We start from the raw sequence: 21,051 nt of genomic DNA, 5'->3' as shown, positions 1-21,051 counted from the left end.
GTTGAGGACAGCAGGAAAACCTTTCCTTTCACACTCTGATACAAATTTGGGTTTTCTGACATAAATAGATTATTAGAGAATTAACTTATCTTGTTTGAAGGACTTAACACTAGATACATACTTCCCAAATCGGCACAATGGCAATTTATCATATGATACTGCCACCTTGCTGAAGTTAAGCAGCTCTGGGTCTGGCTAGATGAGTGGCCACCCAGAAACCATAAGTATACTGCCTCAGGCTCCATGATAGAAGAAAAAAGGATAGAAATGTAAGAAAACAGACAAGCAAAGTGAAGTGATGTGGCCATGACGTCTGCTCTGTGTGACCTGCCTTGTGGCTGCAGTCAGTGATTTCAGCTCAGCTGAGGCGACACAGTTCCCCAGCAGTGATTTCAGCTTGTGGAAGCTAGCCTAGCATCCCATCCTTGTCGCCAGTGAAGTGTAGGTGGGTTCCACGAGGCAAGACACAGCGATAACAGCAGGAACCTTTATTGAACTACATAACTGGGAAACAGGGGCAAAGCAACTGCTTATATACATTCCTGAAAACCTGAGCCACTCCCACTCCCAACGTGACTGGCTGTCTAAACTTCCAAGCTGCGAATCACGACTCGGAGTTCAAAGGCCAATGGCAGTGGCCCAAATCCTGAAATGTTCTGTGATTGGACATGTATCGAATCAGAACACAGGAGCTCAGATTCCTTAGTCCATACTCAAGCTCAAGCAAACACAGACCACTGAATACACAAAGGCTGCTTCCAGACTGATGTTATTTTTAGCTTTGGTTCAATCTTGATACCAGCCAATTCAGGTTTTGCCATTAGAGTTGACTTGGAGGTCTTCTGCAACAAACTCACTTCCCCCAAAATCAGAGTTTTTGTGATAAGGAAAATGACAGGCAAATGTATTGGGAAGTGTGGGGTAGCAATGGCTTGACATAATGCTGTATAGCTGACAAAGAGGAACAAAATATATTTTAGATATGATGTGTCTTGGCTTTGCACTGTATATTTCCCTTCTCACTTACCTGCTCCCTTTTTTGCTCTTCTCTCCCCCCCCCCAAATGTTTCCAAGCACTTTAACATACAGAAACAGTGAACATTTGTGGAATGTGTTTATTTAATGTTTGTGTATATGTAAAGAAGAAAATACTTCCATAGACAAACAAAAAGGGATAAAGCCCTGACATTTTGTTTCCAGCAGAAGACCTCTACAATTCTGCATGGAGGATGTTAGGATCATGGTGAGGCAGTTTTGGAAGATATTCCTCATCATTTGTTGCTATGTTCTGTCTACAAGAAGATAAGACATAAATATTTGGAACATTGTTGTCTTGGTACTGGCTAATGGTCAAGAGACACGAAGGAAAGAGCTATCTCACATGCTTTTGCAGTGGCAAGTATGTGCAGAGAAGGACCTGAGAATAAAATGCCATGTATCTTCAAAAACCCAGTTTCGTAGAGATCCATCTGTCCAAGCATCCCTTAGATACCCAAATTGAAATTCCCTCCTGATGGTTCTGTCTTTCAGGAGCAGATCAGAAATCTCTGATTTTTCACCTTTTGCATCTTACCCCTTCCAGGATTACTGAAAGTTACTGATGGCCAGTCTCAAAATCTGGTAAGCCAACCTTGCTGCATTGGGGGGCCCTACTCTGGCTCATTCTGCTGAGTGAGGCCCTGGGCTTCTGTTCCAAATCCTGTCTTGACTGCACCACTGCATCAGCAGCCACTGTGCCATATATGGGAACCAAGAATCTGAGGTCCAGGAGCACAGTAGATATTTGTTGTCCAGAAGTAGTTCCAGCCTTATCTGGGGGAGTTAATTGCCCTTACAAATCAGGTGGTTAGGGACCCTTTACTGTCCATCCTGAAGCCCTAGTGGCTTATCACACAGACTAGTGCATACATGAGTTGCTAATTCTAACCCTGGTGAAACCAAAGATGAGAGATGGTGATTTATCAAAGTCTTCTCAATTAACCCAAGGCTAGAAGGATAAATGTGAGTATACTCTAAGGGCACTTCTCCCATATGAAGTTTAGAAGATTAGGCCCAAGCTGGAGGCACGGATAGCAGCAGAGGGAGAAAGTAACTAAAAGAGAGAGAGGACCTATTGTATATTTAATAATAAATAGCTTATTAAACTCCTCTAATGTGCTTATCAATTTAAACCAGGGTTTCCCAAACTTGGGTCACCAGCTGTTTTTGGACTACAGTTCCCATCATCCCTGACCATTGGTTATGCTAGCTATGGATGATGGGAGTTGTAGTCTAACAACAGTTGGAGACCCAAGTTTGGGAAACCCTAATTTAAATGGAGAACATTACAAAGGCTCCCAGATCCAATTCCCACTTTCTAGCAACTCACTGATTGTCGTGATCCCCTGCATTACATCCTTCCTTACTGGCAATATTTTGTTAAACACTAAGGGCTTGTCCCCCACCCCTTCTTTTTGCCCTGCCACTTTCCCCTAGTAAAACCTGCTCTTTACCTCTGATTTGGAACAAATAGGAATCAGGTTTTCTGCAGATTGCCATTTGTTCCTGTGCAGTGGTGAAGAGCGTGTTTTCCAGGGGAAAGCTGCAGAGCAAATGCAGAACCGCTCGGACCCATGCCTAGAAAGCATGGGGCAGGCAGAAGTGTGGACGAGCCCACAATCTAGGCGCCAACACAGCAACTTCTGTCTTGGTGCCAATTACGATGGTGGAGCTTTGTTGACTTTAGCCTTCGGCAATTGTAAGATTGTCACTAGCTGGAAACAGGAAGCTTTGTGATAACTTTATGCTGCTCCAGCAAAAGAAGCCTGGCAGGCAATTTGTCAGACTTTCACTTCTTGCTTCCAGATCTAATTATTTGCCCAGACACTGAGCATATATTGACCCCACACCCAATTTCCTCTTCTTTCTTTATTATTCTAAAACACCCTCTACAGTTGTCTGTGTAGTTATTAGAATTCAAAGTGGACGGTGATCAGTTTTTCAAAGTTTTGCAGAAATGTTTAATGTTTTCTGCCTTTGACAAACACCCCTAAACAAGTCAAAAGCATTTTTTGAAGAAGCAAGCTGGCCATAGCACATTCACCTAAGTATCTGTAGGCCCAGTGTTGAGGTTTTCATGTATTTTAATGTTCTAGGAGGGTAATCTCTTTCCTCCTCCAATGTTCAGACCGAAAACAAAACAAAACCCTTCTCCTCTTGTAAAATGACCCCAGAGATAAGAAGCCACATTAGAATGGTGGGTCTAGAGATCAGGGCTTCATAGGTCCACTCCAGACAATATGTTTATTGAGCATTCATCCTAACTTGCCTGCACAGTGGCTATGCATCTTCCTGTTAAGCAGCTGTTTATCCCACACTTTTTGAGTGCATTTCCCAGGCACTTTCTGAACCGCAAAGTTCAGTTTTGGTTTTGGTTTTTTAAGTGAATTTGTTGTGCTGGAGCACTTTGCTCCACTTTAATTGTGTAAATCAAAATATCCAGTATGCTATTAAATCATCCCTGCAAAATATTGGCGGTCTAGAGGCGACCCTAATGGATTCTGCACTACCTGAGTTATATACAAGCTCATATTTACAACGGCAAGCTCAAGTCTCACTGGCACAGATCACTGGTGTATCTGGGGCTTTTAAAATACATTACAAATTGAGACGCCATGAAAAGTCCCTTTATGTTCTAACACATTGCCTGTGGCACTGTTCAGAGAAAAACATTTCTCCCTAGAAAGTAGTGCTGCTCTGTGTTTCTTTTATTTAAGGCATGCTTTTTAGCATAAGGAAGTTGGGAAAGGCATGGCAATGCCTCAACAGGGCATGTGGCAAGTCCCTGTGCAAGTTCAACTTTAAACTGTCCTTGTACAGTCAGCTGTAACAAGAGCGATAGTGCAGTAAAGTCCATTAGAAACCAGAGAACTGTTTAAAAAAACATGAGTTGATGTTGCCACTCGTCCGGGGGGGATACTAGCAGGAAAAACCCAGATGTGATGATTCAGCATACAGGGTTTGTGGTAAGGGGGAAATATTTTGTGCTTAGTGAAGGCTGCAATCATTTACATACCTACTCAGTAGTAAATCCCATTAAGTTTGATGAGACTTACACTTAGGTAACTGCATAGAATTGCTGTCTGTCTAACCTATCTAGCCAATCTTGATTGGATTAGTCTCAAGAGACTACAAGTTGTGGGGCAAGTTTTTGAAAAACTGTATTGCCTGTAGTTTCTGTAAAACATGTCACTGCCTAAAGAGAAAAGCTTTCATTTAACTGTGAGAAAGATGGAATTCCCTTTTATATGGTAAGGGATCCTGGATCCTGAAGCAAAGACTAGAGTATACAAGGATATGTCTTTATTACCCAAGATGTAATGTGGATTTGTAGCAAAAATCCAGCAAAGGATGAAACATTTAAATTATAACCAGACTAAAATATCTAGGATTCTGGATAGGATAAAAACTAATAGAGAAGATCCAGAAATAAAACCAGAATAGAATTTGACCATCTGTAGTTTGGTGGGTGGCGCTGTGGTCTAAATCACAGAGCCTAGGGCTTGCCGATCAGAAGGTCAGCGGTTCGAATCGTTGCAACAGGGTTAGCTCCCATTGTTCGGTTCCAGCTCCTGCCTACCTAGCAGTTTGAAAGCATGTCAAGTGCAAGTAGATAAATAGGTACCGCTCCAGCGGGAAGGTAAACGGCATTTCCGTGCACTGCTCTGGTTCACTAGAAGTGGCTTAGTCATGCTGGCCACATGACCCGGAAGCTGTCTGCGGACAAACGCTGGCTCCCTCGGCCTATGGAGCGAGATGAGCGCCGCAACCCCAGAGTCGTTTGCGACTGGACCTAATAGTCAGGTGTACCTTTACCTTTACCTTTTAGTTTGGCCTCATACTGCATGACTGCCTTTTTATTAGTGAACTGGGAATGACCTGGCCCACAAACTTTGCATTTGTCTCCTGGTACCATGTCCATGCTCCTCCCCATTCCATAGAGTCCAGCTTAAGAGAACAAAATTTGTAAGAGAACAAAATTTAAAACAGGAATGCGACTTTGAGGAGCTTTCCCAATGTTAGGAAAATATACTTTAATTATACTTCCTCATTTTCCTCTTCTAACTAAAATAGTTCTTGAGGAACTAGAGGACACCATTGTTTCCTCGTGATGCCACGCAACTATAAGGATCAGAACTCCTGGCAGTTGCTTGCCAGTCAAAGATGTGTAGCCACTTGTGCTTCAGCTCTCAAATGAGTATCTCCTTGTACTGGGATGGAAAAATGACACTTCTCTTTTCTAAAAAATAATAATAATGTTGAGAATTAGCACAAAAGAGCTGCTTCTGTAGCTCACATGGAAAAGCATAGTGTACTTGGGATTGCCAAAAATGCTTTTTACAATGTACCTCAGCAAAGACTCCTGAATAAGCCTAGCAGTACCCAATATCAGGTGTATGAACTGTGCAGTACAAATAAAAGCAGCCACAGTTTTAACGGATAAAAAGCTAACCATGCAGAAGAGCCCTAATTAGCCAGCTTCTTGCAAGCAGAAGCAGACGGCTTGTGGTTTAAAAACCCTGTGAGCAAATAAACAATTGACTGCATAACCTGTGGAAAAGGCTTAGCAAGCTGAGCAGTGTTCATTTTATGCTTACCACATGTCCATAAATGAATGTCACCCATGCGACCTGAAGTGGAGCTGACTCATCACAACTCTACCCTCTCATGTGGGAAATAGCATATTCCCCCCCATACACACACTTTTGTGTGCTCTGAACCTACAGCGGAATAAACCACTGTTTCCTGAGGCTAGAATGTCAGTTGAATAGGACAGGGCATGTGACTCCTGTATTGTTCTTTGTAAGAAGAGAATTTAAACTAAAGATGGTGTTATCCAGCCATTCAGGACTATGTAAGATTTTAAAGAAGTGAAACTGAGGCAAAGAGTCAGAAAACAACTGCCTGAGTCACACATATTTTAGCTTAGCATTATGTGCATGAGCCTTAGGCTTGTGTGTTCTCCCCTCTTCCAGGGCGGGCATAAGGAAAAATCGTAAGTTTTTCCTCCCATTTTCAACTAACTGTAGATGTGGTTTGTTATGTGCAAGGTTCATAACTATGGTTAATCTTAACAATGGTTTAGGGAAGCCATTGACGTTGGATTATTTATTTAAACTATAGTTAAAACTAACCACAATATCTGGGTTTGCCTATGACAAACCATAACTAGCTGAAAATAGTAGCAAAACTCCTGAATTTCCTTATAGTCACACCAGAGGAAGAGGGCAGATCATGAGCATGAGGCTCATTCATGGAATGCTAAATGCATGTACACTTTGCACACTAGATATTACCCTCAATCTCTAAGCATCTCATAGTTTATTTTCCTAAATGACTGCAATGACAACAACAAATCTTTATTACGGTTGTAGACCAGCATATAAAATACTGCTCTTTGACGCAGTTTTCTCCTCAAGCCAGCTTCACTTATTTTACAATGTGTGGGTGAATTCCAGGAGGAATTATACAGTGAAAATGTTTATTGGGGTAGTCATACATTCCAAATATCAGGTGGGGTATCACAAAGGAGCACCCCACTTCCCATCCACTGCCACTGCCTGCTATCTTCTCCTAATTCTGTTGATTCAGAACTAAGACTGCCTTTTAAACCATGTTTGCTCAGAAGTATGTCCTATTGGATTCCGTGGGGCTTCCAAACAGCTCCCTCCCTCCATGCCTCTCTTGCCAATAACAACACCCCATTCTGCACAAGAGCACATCAATTGCACCAGCCACTGCTCACCGGAGGGGAAAAAATAGATTGCTGGCTTTTTAAAAGGTGGTAGTAGGTGAGTTGTCTGTAGGTCAAAAGAGGGGCTATAAATGCTAGGGATAAGTTTAAACTTTACAGTGGTACCTCAGGTTACATACGCTTCAGGTTACATACACTTCAGGTTACAGACTCCGCTAACCCAGAAATATTACCTCAGGTTAAGAACTTTGCTTCAGGATGAGAACAGAAATTGTGTTCCAGCGGTGCGGCGGCAGCAGGAGGCCCCATTAGCTAAAGTGGTGCTTCAGGTTAAGAACAGTTTTAGGTTAAGAACGGACCTCCGGAAAGAATTAAGTACTTAACCTGAGGTACCACTGTATTTCTGTTGTGTGTTCACTTAGACTTTTCTTCTCAGATGGCAGCCACAGAAAGATGGTTTCTAGTGAGGCAGAGTTGGAGGGATGAAAACTTCACCAATAGGAGGTGGGGTGGGTGGGTGGAAAGCTGGTGGGGATGATCATAATGATGTGTACAACACTGTGCAGACTTGACTTAAAACACAGTTTTAGGACACACACACTGAAGCAAACACATTTTTAAAAACTCTGACATTGGAAATTTCACGCTACCGATATATAGGGTATGCAAAAATTGGTGGGTGTATATTTGAACCTCCCAGGACACACAATAGCTGAACCTAAAATGTTCGATGGGCACCAAGGAACTTCAAAGGGAGACTGCAATATGAAATTACTGAATTACAATCCATTGAGAAGTTCAGTGCTATCACTTGTGGAACAAATCAGGACAAAGGATTAAAAAAAACCCAAAAACAACCCATGCAACATATGTTGATTAGCTTGTCAATGCCAGGATGTCTGTGTTGTCATCAACAACTGTTGATAACGTAATTATTGGCGGCTGTACCTTTTGGCATTTCCTTTCCTTCTGATCTCACTGTCTATGCACACACCCAGTGCATAGACATACCTGCAACTCAGGAGATAGATGAATGTTTTTGATGAAGTGGGCTGCAACCTTATGCCATGAGACTCTTTGTGGTTACCCCCCCCCCCCCCCCCGCTCTGCATCTGATCCTATATTTCGTTTCTATAGTGCCTTCCTGCACTATAGGCAATTTTTATCAAATGAAAATAAGGGTTTTGTTGCTGCTTTATTTTTTAAAAAGAATTATGGCGAATAAACCTCCATTTGATATAAACCAGGATGGAGGTGGTGTTCTGGGTGGAAGGCCAATATCACTGAGCATAGGCTTAGTCTAATCTTTGCACATGCTACATTTATACATTAATATAGTTCGTGAGCTTTGTTATTTGCAAATGTTACTTGTTAAGCAATTTCGTTACGTAACTTGTTACTTGTTACCTTGCTATTTGTTACTTATTAAGTCACCGGGGGGGTATTGTATCCTGAAAGATGGGGGATAAATAACGGTAATAAATCGACGGCAATATTTATAAGCCTGGAACATGGGCGTAGCCAGGATTTATGTTAGGGGGGGTGGGCAGGCTTCATATTGGGGGGGGGGAGCAGAACCTCAGTTAGTTAAGTATTTGTTATTGATTTACTTGATCTGGGGGGGGGAGCTCCCCCATTGCCCTCCTGCCCCCCTGGCTACGCCCATAGTCTGGAAGTTAGCAGAATTGGGGGAGGCCAGGAGGCCTGGGCATGAACATGTCTCCCACTCCTGTACTGTCTCTTGAGTGCTAGGCAACTTCAGAGGCAGGCAAGTCATTGTTTTGTACACAGCAAAGTCACTGTTCTCCTGGCAAAGGACCGGCCACAGAGAGATAGATATGCATCTATCTGCCTCTGGTTACAACTCTCCAAGTTGGGGAGGCAAAGCGTGCTAGTATTTGGATAAAAGGCACTTCAGCTGCCAACAAAAAAGGGGTGTGTGGCACTTGAGGCCCCGGGGGACTAGAGCAGGCTGCAACCCTGAGATATCTATTTTTTGTGTGTGTGTGTGTGTGTGTGTGTGTGTGTGTGTGTGCGCCTTAACTGTGTGTGAGTGCACAGCACAACACTGACCTGCTTCTAGGTTCCTTCTGAGTCATGCGGAGTTAAGCTAACCCCTCCCACCCACAGTGCTGGACCGTTAAATAGCCCCGCTGAATGTGCCCCTCGCAGAGCCAACCGAAGCTGAGCAAAGGAGACTGGAGAGAGAGAGAGAGGGGAGAGCGGGAAGTGGGCACAGGAGGAGGCAGTGATGGACGAGCCAAAGGGTAAGGAACCAAAATAAGTCGCTCTGAATTGGAACAGGGGGAAGAAAAGAAGAAGAAGAAAGAAGCCAGGCATCCCCCCCTCCTTTCCCTCCCCCACCCCCTACTCTCCCCCAAAGGAAGAAACTGAAAGGCGGCGGGGGGGGGGGTGGAGAGAGAGAAGGATTTTTTTGCTGGCAGCTCTGCCGGGCTGTGATGTCAGCCTCGACACACTCAGACAAAAAAGTTTGAGGAATTCATGAATATTCATGCGGAGGGTATAGTCATTCGGATTTGCCATTCAAGAGGGAACTCGTGGAAGCGTCTTCCTTCTGAATGTGTCTCCCAGCAAGCAGGGAGGGGGCGCAGGCTGCACAAGCTCCCTGGGGAACCCTGTCTCTTCTCGTGTGTGTGTTGCTTCCCGAGGTGATGAGTTCACCGTTAAGGAGATTTAGTTCAGTCCCTGAAACATGCAGGTTTTCTGCATTCCTTCCAGTCTGTAAAAGTGGCATGGGTTCTTTTCTGCTCCTAGTTTGCGCTCTGTGGGAAGCGAGAGATGAAAGTGTGTGTGTGGTTGTTTTTGTAGCAGAGAGAGGGCGACCTTGCCTCGGGAGGTCAGGAACCAATGAAATGAACTCTGGTAAATGGGACATGTAAGGTGATGACATGGAGCAGGGTCTCCCACGCAGGGTTGTTGTTATCGTTGATGAGAATGAAGGAGATGGAGTAGATTCTACTTGTATGTATGACCATAACCTGGTAAGAGGGTGTGGGGAGGACACAGTGCTGCCTTGGGGTGTTTTTGCTCAAGCAATTCAACTGTTCCATCTTCAGCACACCGGCTACTTTGTGTTATCTTTGGCACTCCACATTGCATTAATCAAAATAATGTGTGACACAGATTCTGGGAGAGAGGCTCCGATGTGCTTTTATGTGTCTAGGGTTGCCACTCTCGGTGTCATCGCTGCATCCAAGAGGGAAGGATTGTGGCTTAGTGGTGAAACATATGCTTTGCATGCGAAAGGTCCTGGGTTCTGTTCTTTGCCTTTTCTGCTTATAGAGTCAGGGAGCATAGGGCAGGGTCATAGAATTGTAAAGTTGGAAGGGATACGCCAACGATAATCTAGTCCAACCCCTTGCAATGCAGGAATCATGGCTAAGGAATCTTTGACAGATGGCTGTCCGAACTCTGTTTAAAAAGCTCCACTGAAGTGTCCACAACCTTCCAAGGTGGCCTGTTCCACCATCAAACCGCTTTTACAACCAGAAAGTTATCCCTAATATTGAGTTGGAATCTCATTTCTCGTAAATTGAATCCATTGGTTCAGGTCCTAGCCTCCTGAAAACAAGCTTGCTCCACCATTCAGGTATCTGAAGATGGCTATCATATCATCTCTCGTTCTTCTCTTCTCCAGGCTAAACATTGCCAACGACCACAACTATTTCTCATAGGGCTTGGTTTCCAGACCCTTTGTCATGGGGAAAGCTTCTTTGCCTGGGACCCTGGAGATCTGTTGTCACTACTGGGCTAGATCACCAAATTCTGATCTAGTGTACAGCAGTTTTCTACCTATGTGCACATGCACAGCAGGGGTCACCAACGTGGTGCCCTCCAGGTGTTCACCACATCTCCCATCATTCCTGACCATTGGCCAGGCTGGCTGAGGCTGATGGGAGATGCAATCCACAACCCCTGCTGCTACAGTCACTTGAGAAGGGAATGCAAAGCAGCTCAGGCTTTTCTGGCTTCACTGCTGTCAGAGCAAAGTGGCTTTTGTTTGTTTTGCAAAAAGTGCTGGTGGAAAGCAGTGGCTGCATCAAGGGACAGGTGTGAGTTGTGGAGGAGCTGGAAAGCTGTGAAAGCAGAAATTGGTCTGCCGGTAGTAACAAATGTACACAATGACACTCTTCATAGGAATATAGAGCAGGCATCGGCAAACTCGGCCCTCCAGATGTTTTGGGGCTACAACTCCCATCATCCCTAGCTAACAGGACCAGTGGTCAGGGATGATGGGAGCTGTAGTCCCAAAACATCTGGAGGGCCGAGTTTGCCTATGCCTTAAATAGAGGGTAGCATCATTTACCAAAGCAAATGGAATGTGAGAGTTGTCTATAAGTTGCATTGTTGATAGCAGTAATCTCTTTTCCCTGACAGAAGGCTGATTCTTGAGTCATGACTATATTGGGGGTTTCTTCTGCTGGCAACTCAAGTTGGGCTGTTACAAAATTGTCAGTTACCTTTCCCACACATGATATGTTTTTCTTTGTTGCCCAGAAAGTTGTGCCATTCGGCTTGCCTGCAGCAGACGCAAGAAAGCCTCTTCTCCTTTTTTGTGGTCTCCTGGCTTGTGGCCTTCCACTTCCCCTTGGGACAGGAAACGGAGGAGCCACGAGGGGAAGCTTTACTTCATGCTGATGGGGTTGCCCTCTTTAAACCCTCTCCGCCATTAGTGCGGCAGAAAGGAAATCCAATTTGCCTGCAGTGACGTTGCTGCTGCTTCTCCCTCCCACTCCTTTCTCTCCCCAGCAATCACCTTAGATAAGAAAAGGAGAAAGTCAATCTCCTCTTCCCAATATGTTGCTCAACAGGTACTCGTAATAGTCAGATGTTGGTTTGAAGTACGTATTCAGAAAAAGAGTGCTCATGTATTTGAGGAACATACTTTGCTAACCTCTTCCTGTAGGTTCTGGGGAAGAGTCTTAACTTCTATGAAATCGCCCTTTGAGTGATTACTTCTGTGTGTTGCGGTAACCAGAGGATAACTGTTGTATGACTGACAAAGAAGTTTGAGATGGGTGTGAGGTTCTGTTGATGAAATCACGTCAGCTTTATCTGCCTGTTCCTGGATCAACTGGCCCCCTGATGGGGTGTGGGCCCCTTTGCAGATGCCTGGCAATGCCAACCCTTGACAGCAACCCTACTAGTTATGCCCATTATTCGTCCTCCAGAGGCCACTGCATTTAGAGACTGAGGCTCTGAGCAGCTGGGAAATGCATGTAGGAAAGTAGTGTTGATGTACTTAGTGCAAACCATGGTTCCTTTTAATGTATGGTTCAAATCTGAGATTTAAAGCACAGGGCTTCCTCTAAAGAATCCCAGAAACTGTAGTTTGTTAAGGGTGTGTCAAGATGCTGTCAGTGACTCCCGTCTGATTGCCCAGGAAAGTATAAAGACAAGGAAAAGTTTCTTACAGAACTTTTTTATTTCAGTCTTTACATAGAGAGGCTATAGAACCCAGCCTGAGTGAATCTCCACCCCCCCGTCTCTCCCGCTTCCTCATTCATCATCATCATCATCACCACCGCCTCTACGTTTGCTGCTAAGTGCCCTCTGTCTTCGAGCTCTTTGCTCTCCTACTTTTAAGGCTCGCCAGGTTCTGGAAGATGGAGGGTCTGGAATCTTTTCTAATGACGTGTCAGCCAGCTGTTGCTCTGGCTCTCCCATGATTTCCCAACTTTTCTCCTCATCCGCCTCAGAGCTGTGACCTCCCTGAAAGGGTCAGGATGGGGAGGTGGTCTCCACCATTCCTCCTCTGCCCAGGGTGCTGGGCAGAGAAGTAAGCAAGAGCTCCTAGGATTATTTGGGGACAGCCATGACCCTTAAAGTTGAATTAATGTGCTTTAAATGTACGCTGTGACTGTGAACTTCCTTCACCATAATGGTCATGCAATACCAACTGTCCAGTGAAAGATGCCCAATCAGGCTTCTGACAAATCGGTGAGGGTAAGACCCAGGAACTAAAGCAAGGTAAGTCTGAGCACAGAATCACAGAGCAGGAGGGGATCTTGTCGGCTCCCTGGTTCAACTTGGTGGATGCAAAAAGTGCAGCTCTAGAGCATCACCAACAAATACTTGGCTAGCCTCTGCCTGAAGATTTCAGTGCAGTTAGGTGAAATGATGGTGGGCTTAAGGGAGGCTTCACCTCCTTGGTTGCTTAGAACACAGAACGAGCAAACCTTAGAACCTCTTGTCTACAACAGGGATCTATCAGGTCACGTTATCTGTTTTACCATGCAGGTTTCTAGAGACTTCCTGAAAGTCTGGCTTGTAAATCCCCTATCTCTTTCCTTCGGTCAGCTCTTAATGATGATGATGAACAGACAGGTAAAAGTCTTGTCAGATAAAATTTCCAGTACTACTATGTTAATAACAAGTCTTGTTACTGAGCTTTCAGACCCTGCATTCAGGTCCCACTTGAGTTTGAACCCTGTCAGGTCTGGAGATGGGGAAAAGGAAAACTCACCATCAATTGCATGCAACTATTCTTGGTCACCACTGCAGAGCATCAGAGAAGGGCAGGAGAAGTAGCTGCCTCAACTGGTTGCTGCTTTCAGGAGGAAAGCAAAGAGGGCTAGATCCTGTTGGAGTGGTGTCTTCAACATAACTGTGCCTGCCGGAGTCATACTGTGCCTGTAGGAGATGCAAATTGTGTGTTCCTGGGTGGTCTCCACATGATGCATCTTTGTGGACAGTACTTACTCCAGACACCAAGCAGAGAGTGTCTCATAGTATGTGGTGAAGTCAAAACTGCCTTCTTTCTCCATATGGATATGAAAGAAGCATTTCTAGAGAGCAAGAAACTCCCCATAGCACTGAACAGCAGAACTCAAATATGCTAAGTGTTTGGCAAACCATTTCCCTAATTGCTTGTGTCTGACTAGATGTTACATAGTCATCATGCAAGTGTTTACTGCATAGTCTGCTTCCCAGGTTAGACAACCCACAAAATTGTTATCTTGTTCTCATCAAGTCCTTTGCAAGAACCCAAACAGATTGGAGGTTGGAAGAGGCTGATAAAGTCGTGATGATGCTTCTCTTATATAAAAAAAATTCTTTTCCATGTTGGAATAAACAACAGAGGCTGTTATTCATGATCATTATCCAAATGACAGGGTGTCAAATGTCTCGTTTTCAAGCAGAAGGCAGAGAGAGATGAGAAAGAGAGGAGAGGCTGAGCTAAATTCAAACGCTTTTAAAAAACCCTATATATCCCTCCCCCCAGCTTTTCAGAATGATAAGCCCACAAAATATCATGAGTGGAAGGAACACACCACCATTTTCCAAAACCCCTTCAGCAGTATGCAATAATATACGGTATATAGAATTCACATTATTTTCAATTTCTGCAATGTGAAGCGCAGCTGGAAAAATTTAGCATTAATTTGTCTTTTATGAGGAAGGAGCTGACAAGAACTTTGCCATGCTTCTTAGCATACTTCAGGAACATTTCATAACAACATTGAAATGTAATGGAAATGTTGGCGGGGTTCTTAAAAGAGCCAACGTTGTGTCCCATTACAGTACAAAACAGTATGGTAAATAAACCCACAAAAGTTATTAGCTTGCAAAGTTTTATAGTGGCCCACTATGAGTCCAGCAGCATGCATTTTCACATCACATAACGCATTGCGTAACTATGGTGTTCACTCCCACAAGAGGCAGGAATGGCCACCAACTTGCTTAGCATTAAAAGAGGATTAGACAAATTCATGAGAGATAAGGCAATCAACAGCAAAACCAGATGACTATGTTCTTCCTCCAGTGTCAGAGATGGTCGGCTTCTGAAAAGTTCAGGATCATTCTGCCCCACCCTCTGCTAGTCCATTGCATGTTCCTTTCTCTGTAGGTAGAACAGAAACCAAGCAGGCTGGAGAAGGAAGGATGGGACAGTGTTTCCCTCCATTTCTCTCTCTCACCTGCATGGAAATCCTGAACTCCTTTGACTGCCAGGCAAGATTTTAAATACAAAGCTGTTAAAAAATGCTTAGAATTGGCTGGGTGCAAAGGGACCCTGTAACCTGAACTATCTGCAAGTGAGCTGTTTGGAAAGCATATGTCCAGAGGCAGTGCGAGAAACTGCAGAGAAAGAGATCTTTGTTGATGCTCAGATCTTTGAAGGTGTGCCTCCTCTTCCTCCATTCCCTGGAGGATAGGATTCTGATTCACTCTCTACAGTCCATTACAGCACACCACCGCCGGTCTATAAACCTCATCCAAGGAGCATACGCATCTTGCATGACATAGGGTTATATCACCCTGTCCTCATGTCTAAAGAATTTAGAACACACATGTGGGGATTTTGATGATGGGGCCTGTGATGAAATGGCATGCTGCACAAAACTCTGTGTAAACAGCCAGGGCTAACAACAAAGTAAGGAAAGGCATATTGCTAGCCCATGTCTTCTCAGGAGGACTCAGGATGCAAATACTCAACAGGAGCCTCAGCTCCATACATGCGATGGGTGACTACAGGGCCGTCTTTACCTGGGGGTGCAAGGGGTGAACCGAATTCAGTGGAGTGCCAAATGTATATCTACTGTATACATCCCTGCCTCCCTCCTTTGTCGTTCTGTTACTCCGTAGCGTCAAATATTCCCAAGTCAGGAAACAGAAAGAAACTTTCGCTTCCCCCCTCCCCCAAAAAAGCTCAAGAAAAGTTAATTTGGTGGTGGCTAATCTAAATTTGGGGGCACTGGGCAGATCTTCACACCCCAGTGGTACATATGCTAAAGACAGCCCAGGGTAACTATATTATCTAATACCGAAAGAAGACTTTGTGGCGCCAGAGACAGGGGACACAAAATAGAAAGCAGTACTTACTCACCCCTTAGTGAGAGTCTAGGCACAGGAACTATCTGTTGCATCTGCTGACCACTGCTGGTCATTGTAAGTTCCTGCGGTTGAATATACACACCAGACATTTAATGTACTTGACTTCCTCCCAAAGAAACCTGGGAACTGTAGTTTACCCTCACTGAGCTACAATATCCCGCATCCTTAACAAACCAAAGTTCCCAGGATTCTTTGGGGAAAGTCAAGTGCCTTAAGTGTATGGTGTGTATGCAGCCGTGTGGCTCTGCAGGCAGTCCAGCAGCTCTCCTTGAGGGGCAGCAGCAAGGCCTGCAACACAGACAGCAGCATCAGTGCCCAACCTGAAGCCAGCTGTTCCTCTGTGGCACAGTGGTTTAGAGCACCATTGCTGTTTTTGCCCAGGGGGGTGTTCAAATGAACGTCCCACTTACATGGAGGCCACATCCATGCCATATATTTAAAGCTCTATTGTAGCACACTTTGGCTTTCACCAAAGAACCCTGGAAACTGCGATTGTGAGTTGCTAAGAGACTCCATCCCTGCCACAGAGCGGCATTTCCTAGAGTTCCCTGGGAAGAAGGAGTGATTGTTAAACCACTCTTGAGAACTGTAGATCCATAAACTGCAATTAACAAACTGCAGTTCCCAGGATCCTATGCGGAGAATCCATGGCTGTTAAAGCAGTATCATAGAGTTTATGTTGCCTCTTGTGAGTGTGGCCTCAGAGGGGGAGCAGGGCCATGCCCCCCCAGGTGTGTGTTTGGTGAGGATGAGAAAGGGTGCTTCTTGGGCACTGACAAATCTCTGTTGGCACACACACAGGACCTATGCTCATACTTGTTCAACTCGTGTTCTTTGAGGGTCACGGCTGGTGTGTGGTGGAGCTAGCCTGTGCTGCTTAACTGAACCCCCTTTCCTGAAAAATACTTCCTCTGGAAGGACCTGAAGTGTTGGAACAATTGGGAACAAGTCGTTGCTTCTTCTTCTTCTTCTTCTTCTTCTTCTTCTTCTTCTTCTTCTTCTTCTTCTTCTTCGGTTTATTACCTCCTCCCATCTTTCTGGGCTTCAGATTAGCTGCCAGCCTCACCAAGGTGATTATCAGAAGCAGGTTCCTCACAACTAACAATTCCGAGAGCCTGGGAGTTGTACCTGCCAACATTAGCATGTGGTGTGCTTAACACAATGAACCATATGCCCTAAGAATAATTGTGAGCAAAACCAAACAAGTCAATGATATTGCAAATAGAATTGCTTTCAAACATTATCACAGACCGGAACAGTCTATCCTCTGTGGGTAAATATACTAAATAATGCCCCTTATGGGAGTAATCCATCTCCGAGCTCTTTGTTCTTGTCCTAAAAGGAACCTTTTAAATGAAAACAATACCGTGACTTTCCTGAGAAGTAACATTCGAAAACCGCCTGGGGGCTGAACAGAGAAATATCTTGGCCCTTTTTAACTGTCCACCACACGTTGTTATTATTTATTATTATTATTACAAATGATTTTGTACTGCTACGGAGTGGGCCTCATCGTACATGAAACGATTAAAATGCTTGCAGTGTTAACTCCTTGTTTTTGTTTATATTTAAAGTAACCTTTAGCTTAATGCTGCAAGAACTGCCAGTTTAAATGTCTGCATAACTCAGCTATTGTTGCAATAATCCGGACAAGCTTTGTTCTTCTTACGGTGTCTAATGACCACCTTTCAGTCTCCAGGAAGCTTCTGCTCTTCCTCTCCAGTGGCTGAGCTGAAACTAGGGGTATTTTGCAAAGGTGTTTTGAAGTTTGTTAAATTCTGAAACTCCACCTCTAAGCGGTGCTGTAATTTGAATTGTGAAGGAGTACTTGCAGATTTTAGGAGTACTGAAGTTTGTGCTCATAACTAAAAACATCTGTATGCTTGGCACCCCTACAGGAAAATACCGTCAGTTATTAGAATCAGTGCTACCTTGGACATAGAAGCTATCTATGTAGACCCATTCCTATAGCCACTGACTTACAAGTGGTGCAGGAAGCCCCCCATTTCCAACCAATAACTTGTCCCTCCTCTGCCCCCTTCCAGCAGGATTATCATAAAAATCCTGCAGAGACTGCCCCTTCATTTTTACAACACATCCATTCACACCAGGTTTTTATTCTGTTGTCTTATCATTTAAAATATCTTATATTGTATTGCAGTCACACTGCATTGTTCTCAGCCTCCCTAAGTGTGGGAAGAGTAGGATACAAATTAATAAGTGAAATAAGGCACCATTGCAGAGCTGTATTCTGCATATATTCTAGTATGCACACTTGCTGTTGCAGAAATGGAAGCTGGTGCTCAGTGGTGCCACAGAGATTGCCCCATTTAAGATTTGGAAAGAGCCTGCAGAGTGAGACATGCTTGCTGACAGTTTGATGGGTAGCTCTTAATTTGAAAAAAGGGACACAGCGTGAGTATTGTTATTTGGGACATTTAGAACCAAATATGAAAAATGCACAGTAAACAAAAGCTATGGAAGTTTAGCATCTGGTGTCATATGTTAGGAACACTTTGGTCAGTATTTAAAACTGCTTATATACCACAAACCAATAAGGTGATTTGGATTTAAGTCAGTTTAGTCCTTTGTTCTTGATTGTATTCGAGTCTTGGCACTCTAGTACAGTGCATTTGCAACAGCCCAACTGGACTCCTTCATCTGCCCCAGCTGCAACAAAACATATCTCTCCTGTATCGGTCTTGACATCCAACAGCTTGACCTCACAAACATATACGCACCAAGGGGCAGTCCTCCATTGTCTCCTGAGACAGAAGGATGCCAACAAAGGATTTTCCTTTGAGTCTATGGTGGTAGCAGAAAAGACTACCACCACAGAATCAAAAGAAAATCCCCCAGACAAATTAGTCCACATTACCTCCTGCAAAATATAACACTGTGTAAAATGATGTAAAGAAAATAGTTTTAATGCGGAAGTTCTGCCATTTCCCCAATGTGATGCTACTAACACTGTCATTTTATCTGAAACAGATTACACCAGTACCCGACACTTTTCAAATAAATTGTGTTGGCCGCCATTCCTCCAAACTTGAGCTGACCCTGAGAATGACAAATTAAGCAAATTAACTGATTTAATCTCCTGCCTTCCTATAAGATCCAGCAGTTATTGCTGGAAATCATCCTCTAAGGAGACAATTGGAAGAGGATGTATGAATGAGTGAGTGGAGGCAATGAACTCAGATCACCCATGCAGTGCAGACACGCTGATTATTTCCAGCCCTTTCTACTCCTGTCCCAACAGCTGTAGCTGATTAAACTAAGTCCCATTTCCTCACCAGACTTGAACACAGTTACATAAAGCTGCTATGTAGGCAGCAGCAACTTAATCTCTTTGATGCCCCTAATAAGGTAAGTATGCTTGGTCCAAATGTGTGTACAGAATTTCTGTTTTGGGCAATCACATTCCTGAGCTTTTAAGAAGAACTAGAGGTGCTTCTTGGAGAAAGGTCAATCGGGGAAATAAACCCTTTCTGCTTTCTTCACAGAAGAAGCAGTGTTTGCTTTTCATTTTTAAAACGTTTGCCATCCTTTGATCAAAGATCAGTTTGTTAGGTGGCCTGCATGAGGCCCAGGAAAAGGTGAATCGGCTGTCCTAGATAAATGCAGAAACTACTTTTTGCACGTGTCATCTCTGTTATCTCGCTGTACCAGAGGGAGCATGCTACTGACTCTGATGTTGCTGCCCCATTTGTCTCCCTGCTGTAACCTCTGATGCTGCCTCATGACACATGGAAGAGGTGCATCTGGTGCTTGCTCATGTAGGAAACGAGAGCACACTTTCCTCTGAACTTCAACATCAGGAAGGTGCTGTTTTAAGTGGTGTCGATTATCATTAAGGATCAGGCAGCAGTACTAAAAAACAGGGAACTTTATTTAAACAAGCTTTCTTTAACTCCTAAACTGTCTCAGACCCTCGTCCTCTCTTTCTATACTTTCTGGGCTGAAACACTTTCTGGTAGCTGCCCCTGTGCCTTCCCTCTGTGTCACCACGTTTCTCTCTCCCTGACTGCTGCCCTAACCCTCTTACTTAGTTCCACACACTTTGATACAGGTGCAATCCAACTTGGAATGCTGTATACAGCTCTGGTTGCCTCACCCCAAGAAGGATGATGGAGCCAGTGTGGTGTAGTGGTTAAGAGCGGTAGACTTGTAATCTGGTGAACCGGGTTCGCGTCTCCGCTCCTCCACATGCGGCTGCTGGGTGACCTTGGGCTAGTCACACTTCTCTGAAGTCTCTCAGCCCCACTCACCTCACAGAGTGTTTGTTGTGGGAGAGGAAGGGAAAGGAGAATGTTAGCGGCTTTGAGACTCCTTCAGGTTGTGGTAAAGTGGGATATCAAATCCAAACTCTTCTCTTCTTCAATGGGAAGGAGTAACGTTGCAGACTTTGGGGCTTTTTTTGTTTAGAGCAGGGTTTCCCAAACTTGTGTCTCCAGCTGTGTTTGGACTACAGTTTCCATCATCCCTGACCCCGGATCCTGCTAGATAGGGATGATGGAAGTTGTGGTGCCAAAACAGCTGGAGACCCACATTTGAGAAACCCTGCTCTAAACTAAACACCACTGGCATGAAACCCTCATAATGTTGCCCAGAAGGGAGTCCAAGCCTTGGTCTGAGAGAGTCCCACCACCACCATCAGTGTAAGGGGAGAGAAGTTTGTCATCTTCTCCATGTGCCCCGAACTGGTTTAGCCCCCTCCAATCAGCATGGCCAATTGTCAGGGGTGATGGGCGTTGTAGTCCAGCAACATCTAGGGGCACCACGTTGACTGCCTCTGCTGTAAAGCTTTTAAAGCAATGTGTAGTTTGGGCCTCAGAAACTCATCATGTGTGCAGAACTTTGACTCCTATGTGCCTTTTGGAATCCTGGCTTAAGATTTCCAACTTCCCTCCTTTGTAGTGCTACCCTGGCAACTTTCCATTTTCTCGACCTTGTCCTATTGACAAGGCCCCCTTCACTTGGAAGATAAGAAATGAGTAAGAACTGGGCAAAACAAAACAAAGCATCATGTTTCCAAAAAATACAACTGTGCGCCTTCCTACCCCCACCACCTTGTTGTGAACAACGATGGAATTTACTGCCGAGGGAAATGGATGGATTTAGGGGGGAAATGTCCAGAAGAGTTTGTGAAGGACAGAAAGATCAACTAACAATAGTTTCCAGCATAATATTTTGAACAAATGTTCCCCACCCCATGTGGAAAGTGTTAAGTCGGGAGTCTCGTTCCTTGGGACTCTCGTTCCTATGGTAACTTTTGGTATGTTTCCACAGATACCACATGTGCGACATCTGTGGAGAGGGGAATCAGAATGACATCCGTGTGGGTTGGAGAGTTATTAGCACAGAGATGTGGAACCTGGTGTCCCCCAGATGTTGTTCAACTACAGTCCCCATCACTCCTGATCATTGACCATGTAGGCTGGTGCTGATGGGCCTTGGAG

The 21,051-nt window shown here is 44.4% G+C and overlaps 1 protein-coding gene across 1 annotated transcript in view; it reads left to right on the top strand.

The window, feature by feature from the left end:
* The first annotated feature begins 8,853 nt into the window (after positions 1-8,853).
* ENTPD1 (ectonucleoside triphosphate diphosphohydrolase 1) overlaps positions 8,854-21,051 on the top strand; it is a 32,209-nt gene continuing 20,011 nt past the window's right edge. Inside the window, exon 1 of the mRNA XM_079978664.1 lies at positions 8,854-9,000. Coding sequence (XP_079834790.1) covers positions 8,985-9,000 — 16 coding nt within the window. The 5' untranslated portion in view covers positions 8,854-8,984. The remainder of the gene's footprint in view (positions 9,001-21,051) is intronic.

The sequence above is a fragment of the Podarcis cretensis genome (genome assembly GCF_951804945.1).
Source record: "Podarcis cretensis genome assembly, chromosome: 5".
In the NCBI taxonomy this organism is placed as follows: domain Eukaryota; kingdom Metazoa; phylum Chordata; class Lepidosauria; order Squamata; family Lacertidae; genus Podarcis; species Podarcis cretensis.
Note: the sequence above shows the minus strand (reverse complement) of the source record. Positions and strands in the feature narration are given on the sequence as shown.